Source organism: Hylaeus volcanicus, chromosome 1 (assembly GCF_026283585.1).
Source record: "Hylaeus volcanicus isolate JK05 chromosome 1, UHH_iyHylVolc1.0_haploid, whole genome shotgun sequence".
Taxonomy (NCBI): Eukaryota; Metazoa; Arthropoda; class Insecta; order Hymenoptera; family Colletidae; genus Hylaeus; species Hylaeus volcanicus.
The window spans coordinates 11,888,240-11,897,917 of NC_071976.1; the positions used below are offsets into that span (position 1 = coordinate 11,888,240).

The window sequence follows — 9,678 nt, forward strand, 5'->3', positions numbered from 1 at the left end:
CAAAATAAAATTTTGAATAAACCATTCCACGAAAGGAGATCACGAACGTCGGCGATTCTTTCGCGGAAACTAGTCGCGCCACCGTGGTCGCGTTACGGTCGGTGATCTTTGATCATCCCAGGAGGGATTACGCGGAGGAATATAAGTCAACCCCCTTCCGTCTCGCGAAAATGACTAATGCGTTGCTCGTAGAATTGCCAGAGATAATTCGCGCGGGGATGAGAAATCTCGGCGCGCATCGGGCGCGCATTATGCGTGGTAGCCTAATTTTATTGCGCCGCGGCATTACCACCGCGGTGGTACAGCGTACGCCACTCGAGATTTGTCGCCGTGAGGATTAGCCGGGATCGCCGAAGGCGTTCACGTGGCAAAAATCACGCCGTGTATCCTACGGCGAATTCGCCAAGAGGAAAATAAGGTATGGTGGCTCGTGGAAGGATTAAGTTCGCTCGCAAACATTGATTCACGTGTTGTTTGAGAAAGGCTGATGATGAGCACGGTTCCTTCCCTCTGTTGACTTTCATTTCTATTTTAAGGATGGAGGAAAGCATTGTCGAGATAACAATTTCTAATGACGAATATCTAGAATAAAATACAAGCGGATCTATAGAATTTGCAGGAAAATTACTCTTTGAAATATTAATTTTCTCTGGAATTTTATGGCGAAGACCTCACGAAAGAAAATTATCTAGAGGACCCTTTAAACTATTATTATAGTAAAATGTATTTTTAAATTGAATAGAATCCCTCTCCCTCTCCTGGCTATTGCAAGCAACAACCAGGTAGATCCTTGACATTATCAAACAAAGGCCAACACGTTCATCTATCAGTCACATAATTACCTTCGGTCCAACTCCGCCAAAAGGCTCGTCAGATGCATCGAGAGATGAAGCACCAATATCTTCAACTATTCCCGCGTGCGTGTATATTTGCGCTACGTGGTTTCAGCGCTGGGTAAACGCTTCCTCTTCTCGAGATGGCAGGGGAAAACGTTCGAGAGCGATGAAATCCTCGGAAGAAAAGGGAATCTGTCCGTCTCGCGGTGCGCTCGGAGCGTATTCATCGAGTCTTGGCCACAAACGCACTTAATACGCAAACTACCTGCCCACCGACCCTCCTATCTACATGTCCAGACGCGTATATGTATATAGAAGCGAGCACAGGCGTGATATCACGACATCGGGATGCAGATGTTTAAGCCTACGAGAGCATAAGTTGGTAGGAGGAAGACATGCTGGTACCGCTGCTTAAACTATACTCGTTACACGCCGTTATTAATGGTCGATGTTTCGTGCTAGGTCCGCGTGTATCAGCTGATATTCGCGCGTTCCCCTAACCCGACAACGCCCACGAGTGAATCACCTTCGTCTGGTGGATATCGATTAACCCAGAAAAGACGATTAACTCGTTCGTGTCGTGGTGTATTAATCGTGAGAAATTTCAAACTAAATATTGATTTCTGAAAATAGTTACATTAGTTATTCACGATATTTTTTACACGCCTCATATTCAATTTGCATGCATAGTAATCTCTAACGTAAGAAAATGATGACTTTGGATCCCATTGCGTGAACGTTGTCAAGTCAATACCTCCAACATGTCGGTGTATGCATAACATATACACTCCAATTTTCATCTCGTTAAGGATACAAATAACGCTAATGGAAGACCGATCGAGATCCTCGTAATTTCCTCTCGGCTATCTTTTTGTTTCACTCTGCGTTCACAGTCACACTTTTATTTATGTAATTACAAGTTCCTTTCGAGTTTATCTCTAAATGACAGTTGCATAAGCCAGTATAAATTATAGTCTTTAGTGGGGCATTAATTTCGTACTATTTAAAGTTCAATCTCGTTCTTTTTATTTGTAATCGAGAGAAGTTTCTCATTTTTCCGTATTTTCTATTCCAGAAATCTCACGCTATAAAAGACAAATTCTGCTGTACATACGATTCTTTCACAATCTGTGCATTAAAAATCGATTAATAAAATGTCATTACGTCCAATAATAAAAGCTTCCGTAAAGTCTGACCATTCGAATCGAACCCGGCGAAGAATGATTCACCTTCGTTCGCTGTTATTTTACTATTGCGTACTCCGAGCGTACATCACGCGATACGAAAATATTAGGATAATTCTGTCAATCAAGTATTCGCCTTAGATCGGTGCAACATTATTTTTCATTACTTCCTCGTTGCGTGACAGCCTCTCGTGGAGTGGGCGCTTTATATATATCGCGACTGTTTTCCGATATATTTCATAACGCGGAAATACCACGGACAAGATATTGATGTGTTCGTTCTAAACTCGACGGGCCGATAGTACACGTTATTTTCATCGTGAAAGTAACAATGTCAAAGTTATGCACTCGTCTGTGCGTAATTCTGTGCTTGACCATGAAGGATATCGCCAGCGCGGGAATATGTACGTAGAAAATCAGGTTTCTTTTATACTCTTTGCTACTCTGCCCTTATCGCCAGAAATGGAGAAGATAAACATCCGGAAGTCGATCGATTAATGGCGTCGTTTGTCGTGCAGGTGACCAAGAAAATAGTCCTGGCGCTGTCGGGAAAATTCGCCTAAAGATCTTCAAAGGGTTCGTGACACGTTTCGTAATAACTAATTATTCTTTTATTTTTATATTAACCATATTCTTACGAATCCTGAATTCTATCAACACTGTTTCCAAGAGCAGCTGATATATTTTTTATATAACATTCGTTCATCACTTTCTTCTTTTAGCAACTTCCCTTCTCTAATTTGCAACTTAATGCATAATGTGTCGATTGTCCAAACTTCAGTGACAGCTCTTCTCCCACGTCCTCTGGAAACATCGCAGAAGACATCGAGGCGGATAAGGACTCCATTCTCTACGTACACGGGTTCATGGAGGGCACGGAATCTGACAATGTTCAAATAATAGTCAAAGGTATCAATAACGAAGCTTCTTTATTTTCTACGTTGAATTATTTTTCATACCTCGTTACCTTGATACAATAGTAGCCTAAAGGTGCCTCGTACAATGCTCATTTTCTGTCGTAAAAGGAGAAATCTGCCGCAATGCGGACGCAAATTGAAACAGATTGATGCCTGATATTACGTTTACAGCCTATCTGGAGAAAGGAGACGTTAACATTATCCTAGTCGATTGGGGTGACATAGCGATTGACCTTAACTACGTTTACGTCGCTAGCCAAGTGCCTATGGTAGGGAAGGTAGTTGCGGAATCTTTGGAGAAACTCGCGGAGACGATCGATTTGAACACGTTGCACGTGATTGGGCATTCTTTAGGCGCTCACATCGCTGGTCACATCGGGAGATACGTGAATAACACCCTCGCTCGGATAACAGGTAAGTCATTGAAGGAATACTAATTTTGCAAGAAGAAAATGTATCGGTATGAAAGACTAGGACTTTTTTTCACGATCAATATTGTACGATTAAATAAATATTCATTCACGAATGATAATATTGGGTTGTCCAGAAAGTTCGTGCCAATTTTTAAGAAAAATTCAAAGGCATATTTAAATTTTGATATATATTTATTGAATTATATAAATACCATTTTGTTCCACGACCTTTCCACTTTTTAAGGGATGCACCCATGTTAATTGTTTTCAACCATTCCAATATAAACAGACGTATACCATCTATCAAAAATCGGCACGAACTTTCCAGACAACCCAATATATTAAATACACTAAGCATGTAAAATTACTCCATAAGAATATAAAGGCATCAGAAGATTGGCATGTCAACTATTCAATGTAAAAAATTCTTACAAGCAGCTGAATGAATAAATAGTAAAATGACAGAATACTTGAAATATTCAGGTGATAATTGAAGTAACACTTTAAGTGACTAACGAAGTAACCTAAAAATAGCGATCGTTCACCGCAGGATTAGATCCAGCGCTTCCACTATTTTACCCCTCCGCGTGTCACATTAGATCAACCGACGCAGAGGCTGTCGTTATACTCCACACGGACGGTGGCTTTTATGGGACACCTATAGACACGGGGACTGTTGACTTTTACGCGAACAAGGGAATCAGTCCTCAGCCGGGTTGCCCTATAATCATCGGAGGAGGTAAATCATAATGCGCATCGTCAACACATTCGCTGTCCTCGCGACGACAAAACGCGGAGAATTTCAATGGGCCTCGAACACGCCACTTACTACGTGACAACCGGTCATCTTTGTAATTCATAAAGTATTCTGTTAAACTGTCCTAACACCTTTCAAGATTGTCATTGGTTGTAAACTGACAGTGGCCCGAGGAGACTCTAAATTACACGGATGTACCGTTAACGCGTTTCTGTGTGTTCAAGACTTTCTTCGTGGTATCTAATTTTAAGAATTTTATCTGTGCAAATATCGCTCAAGTATATGGCGAGAGGATATCTGCCTGATACCAGGAAGGTAAAGATAAAGATAAAGATTGATTAGAATGAAAGGTGTCAGAATAGAGCTATACAATTTATTCGCAGAATTTATTGGCAAAATATTTTTTAATTCCAACTACTCCCTGATGGAACCTGAAATCGTGGTTTGCTTTTCCTCTATTTATTTATTTTTTTTTTTTTTATATATATATATTATGTTAGAAACTCTGTTTAATTCTACTTTCTATAAATGCAATGGTAACACTCTTCTGGTGGATGAAATATTTTTTGTTGAAAGAACTGTGCAGCCACCAAAGATCCACCAAGATATACGCGGAGTCCTTGACGAATCCCAAAGCATTTCTGGCGCACAGGTGCTTTGATAAATTAATAGATCCCAGAAACGGAGACACGGAGATTTATTTTGGTGACTCTACTCCGAAGAACATGTAAGTCGATCATTTATTCTTGTCATATTTATAGTGACATGCAATTCTTTTAGATACGGTGCATACTGCTTTAACACGAACGCCGAATCTCCATATGGCAAGGGAGCCTAATCGCTATAAATAAATCAAAGAAAACCTACCCAACAAATTTCATTAGATGTCGATGCGAAACGTGACAAGTAACAACCCGTCATTTCACAGAATAGAAGCTTTCACACGCCAGAAATAATATTACGAAATGGAAGCCTAACGAGGCACGATAAAAAATAATCTGTTGAATACAACTAATTTAAACCACTTCATCGAGAGAAAAGGAGAAATACCAGTCACCTCGCGAACTAATCCCATGATTGAGGAAACGTGGAATGAAATGATAATTTATCGATGAAAATCGATACGATTATTTGAGCAACCAGAAGCAATCTCGAAAACCGTTGATCCAACGACGAATGATAAAAATTAAACGATCTACATTCCAGTCGATCGGCACGAAAGAAGAAATACCAGTCGAGATTGAGAAAGTGTGTTTAAATATTAAATTATCAATGTGAGTTCCGTGTAATAATTTCAGCGGAAATAAATGATACTGAGAAGGGGATATGTGTCAGTACGTAAAATGATCCGACGATCGGGGAAACGAGCATAATGATAACTTGCCGATGCGTCTGATGCGACTGGGAATTACCGTGGTTCGCTGAACCCAGCTAGAAAATGGGATTGCATGTCGACGTGGTGGAGATAAAAGTACACGAATGAATAAGTAGGTAGGTGTGACATGATTGGCGGCAGTTCATAGACAAACCGTGCTCCCAAACTGCCAGACGCGAGACGCCCTCCAGTTTATGTTAATGGCGGCAGTTCCACTTTTATGCCACCTCGTAAAGCGGATCGCGGTCGTCACGATTGGAAAGTAATCACCCGAGTTTCTTCACCAGCAACCTTATTGCACATTCATACGCGGCGTTTTGCGCCCGTGTCTCGAGAGCTCTGCGATTTATTGAAAGCAGAAGATTCAGACCATCAAGGAACGTCTCTTGCGTGCTAATTTTTATGGAACTCTGTATTTAGATTAAACACTGGAAAATATTGGACATATATATTTTTTTCTATCAGCTGGCACTTATGTACGAGGGATGAAAACTACCCTTGTGTCTTTGTAAATGACACGTTGAGTTAAATTGCCTGAAAATTGACAAAACTGAAAGTGAGCAAATCTAATTTGTTGTATTTGTCATTAAACATTCATTATTGACAAAAACTTGTAAAATATAATAACCAACAACTCTGCCTGAATTCTCATAAAATAACCGTGTACTTTGAATTCCAATGGATTTTGTCCATTAGGAATGTCTCGTGAAAGAATTCTAAGTGTTGAAGGACATCATGCTTCCGCCATGTTGCCTGGCTCATTATCAGCTCGTTTCCGGTGTCTCGAAGCCAAGAATGGCGCTTCCGTTTCGTAAATCGCACACCCGTTTGGTGGGATCTATCCAATTTGGCCGAGTGACGCATGAATAACCAATTATAATTCCATTTCATCGTGAATTATTCATTCTAATCGCGTCGTCCGCTGCGCACTTCCCAGAAGTTTTCATGGAGCGACTCTTCGACTCTCTATATTGTTATAAATATATGGAAGGATGAGGAAGAAAAGGATAAATGAAGTTCTAACGAAAGAACTTCAGTCTTATATTTCCAAATATCTATGAATTTAGAAGAAATAGGAAAACAACTGAAATATAGGTTCACTGTCGTGAATGTCTACGCAATTTTCGTTCGCACTACTCGTTGGCCGAAACAAACGTTTAGGTACGAGCATGTGCTAGATCGTGCCACTGCTATCAATTAAAGAAACAGAAATTAATTAATCCACGAATGAAGAACACAGCGACGTAATCGGTTTTCGAACAATTCCAGTCGTTTGAATAATACATCCAAGAAGAATAGATACAAGGAAGAATGCAACGTGTCTTCCAGAATGAAGTGCGACCGGACATTCTTCCCAGGTTTAGTATCATTGGCGGTAAATTAAAGACCGACCCTCAAAGCGACCGAAGGGAAATAAATTCCCTGAACCAGGTGCACGCAAACGAATTCTAATCGAACCAATTTCATTTGCTAAAACGTCGAGTTCCGCTCGTTTTTCGTCGGCTCCCTTCAAACGTTTCCCGCTAATTTGCCTAATTTAACAGACGAATAAAGTTGGAAGCAGTTGGAATGCAATTCTATCAGTTGAATTGGATACATCGAGTGGCACACTGATAGTGGCATCTATGGTGGGTCGTTTGACCCCTAAAGAAGCTAAAAAAAATCTCGAAGACCGATAGTGTAATTTCTCAAATATTTAATTCCACTCCAGATCCAACCCTTCAAGTATAACTGATATCAACGTTGAGCCTGCAGTAGGTTCCCATTCTAAGTGAAATTAATGCATCGTGTAAAGTGTCACGTGTTAATTGTAATTTGCAACACTAACCTAATTGTCGCGATAGGTATTACGAGGTAAACGTCCAAGGCGAGCGTTTAATTCACCTAGCTGATCGAAGTACGGCCCGAACGCTCTTACTGTTTGGATATCGAACCCTTCCATAGCCGACGTGTTCTTAATTATGTTGTTAACATGCAGAAACCGTAACGGCAGTTAACCGCGTATGCCAAGGTCCACGCACGCGCACCAATTCTAATCGAACCAATTAAACGAACCCGACGGTGCAACTGGTTCGTTACGGCATCGCGCGCAGGAACCGTTATCATCGGCGCCCGTGAAAAGACAACCGAAAAACAACTGTCACTTTTCCCTTCCTGGCTATTCGTTCTCCGACTTATCAGACGGCCGCGCTATATTTCACCTGGCAATACCTGTTGGGGAACGATAAATCAATTTCCCCGCCCGTTGTGTTTATCGATAGCCGAGGTGTTCCTCAAACGTGCCGTTGTGTCTCGATCCTCGTAATACCGGTACTTGGAATTTAATATTACGTTCACTTACGTCAGGAAACTTTGCGAAACCAAAATGGAGCTTCTTGCAAATTAGGTGCAACGCAATCTTTAATGTATGTGTATGCAACTAACGCTTTACCTATCGACTTATTCAGAAACAGTCTGCAATTTAAAAAAGAACTTTCTGCATTGGTGGGCTGTTCCACCTTTTGATAGAATATTTTATTTAACCTCGAATATTTTATTTAAAGCTTCCCAAATAATTCCCGGTGAAGCTTCCCTGATCTACCACCAATCGAAAACATGAGTTTACACAAGTCGAACGCATTAATTTCTCGACTTTTACGTTTCTTTCGAATCGCGTTCATCGAGCGGTGAAAACGCGAAGATCCATCACGAAGGACTGCGAATTTTTTCAAGAAATTAATTTGCTCCGTCGAATCGATCAGCGGTTAATTTCATCGTAAAGTCGAGCGCGCGCACCGGGATCATTAACAATGCCCGTGACGGAAGGAAGCGTCTAACATCCAAGGCTGAATCCCGGAGCCATTCATGCTTCGCTGAATAAGACGAAACAAATACAATCGTTACGTATCCGCGGAGCCCTTCTTCCGCCAGCTAAACAAGAAACCCATACACGATCCTTCTGCGAGGATGCTGCGCACAATACACGTCCACTTCCACCTCGGCGTGTTGCGCACGAGGCGCTGCAACCGGTGCGCCTCTCCAGAGGGCATAATTCTTTGATCTCGATTTTTGTCCACTCCTCCCTCTCCCTCGAACTCCTCCCTCTCCTGCCGGCTCTGTTATATACCCGGCCGTTCCACATCGCGCACCGGGGGCCCCCTCCCGCCCCCCACAGAAAATTCAAGACCGGTTAATCCAGATTAACTTTGAGCCGACGTACGTAGGGTACGTGCGTATATACACGGCCGTCCACGTGCATGCACGTGTACGTACATGTGTCCGCAGCGGCGAGCGAACCTCGATCGGGAGTAACGATCTTCCGCGATCAAAATGCAACGATACTTTCCCCCCGGAGCACTCGCCGGACCTGTCCTACCGCTGCGCCGCGGAGCTCTTCTTCTGCATAGGCACATAGCCAAGGTATGTACGAAAAGGTGAGTTTGGGTAAGGGAAACGGCTGGGAGAGGAAATTCTTTGTGATAAGGGTGTAATAGCGTCGGGAGGTTGGAGACTTTCTGCAGCTAAAATGGAATGTTAACACTTCGATAGTGGCTAGTTTCGAGTGGATTTAATATAAAATGACGGTATCTGTTAAATATCATCGCGGATGGGGAATAAATAAATAAGATAACTCTGTTAATTACGACTGCTCGTATTTGCAAAGAGAGTTTTTATCGCGTGCTCGCACATACAGAAAGAAGAAACTTGTCTCCTTCGCACGGTTAACATATCTCCCTGTGGTGGCGGTTTTGACTCAATTTAAATTTATTTATATTCTAACAATATCTAGATAAACTTCGATCGTAATCTCGCTGTTACTGCTTTGGTTTACCATTACTTTTTTTTAATGAAATAGCTAGAGATTCCTGTATCCATGATACCTACACTGCGAATCTTCATGTACCTAAATAGGAATTTATATTTTTCTGCAAATATAATATCAGCTTTACATTCAATACTTTTTTATATTATTGCATACTGTGTGCATCTTGTAATTTCTTTCCTATATATGCATAAAATTCCCCTCTCTAATAGTAACAAAATTGACAATCTCACGTTTCAATGTTCTAATTTGAATTCCATTCTCATTTTCGTCAACGCGTACATGTGGCTTATACGTACATAAAAATGTGATCGAACCGCTGATTCGTTACGTGCCAGTAAACGAGGCCAGCACACGGGCTTTCAGCGGCAGCGTGAAGCTACAGAAGGGAGTT

General features: G+C 41.5%; 1 protein-coding gene across 2 annotated transcripts; it reads left to right on the plus strand.

The window, feature by feature from the left end:
- The first annotated feature begins 2,284 nt into the window (after window positions 1-2,284).
- Window positions 2,285-7,212, plus strand: LOC128872585 (lipase member H-like). 2 transcript variants are annotated; one of them, XM_054115445.1, is made up of 7 exons: window positions 2,285-2,424; window positions 2,539-2,596; window positions 2,802-2,929; window positions 3,109-3,351; window positions 3,901-4,089; window positions 4,684-4,834; window positions 4,888-7,210. In XM_054115445.1, the coding sequence occupies exons 1-7, from the start codon at window positions 2,352-2,354 to the stop codon at window positions 4,943-4,945; spliced, it is 900 nt and encodes a 299-aa protein (XP_053971420.1). In that variant the 5' UTR covers window positions 2,285-2,351; the 3' UTR covers window positions 4,946-7,210. The 2 variants fall into 2 exon arrangements, with proteins under 2 accessions (XP_053971420.1, XP_053971428.1); XM_054115453.1 differs by lacking the exon at window positions 3,901-4,089 and having other exon boundaries at window positions 4,888-7,212.
- Window positions 7,213-9,678: the final 2,466 nt, after the last annotated feature.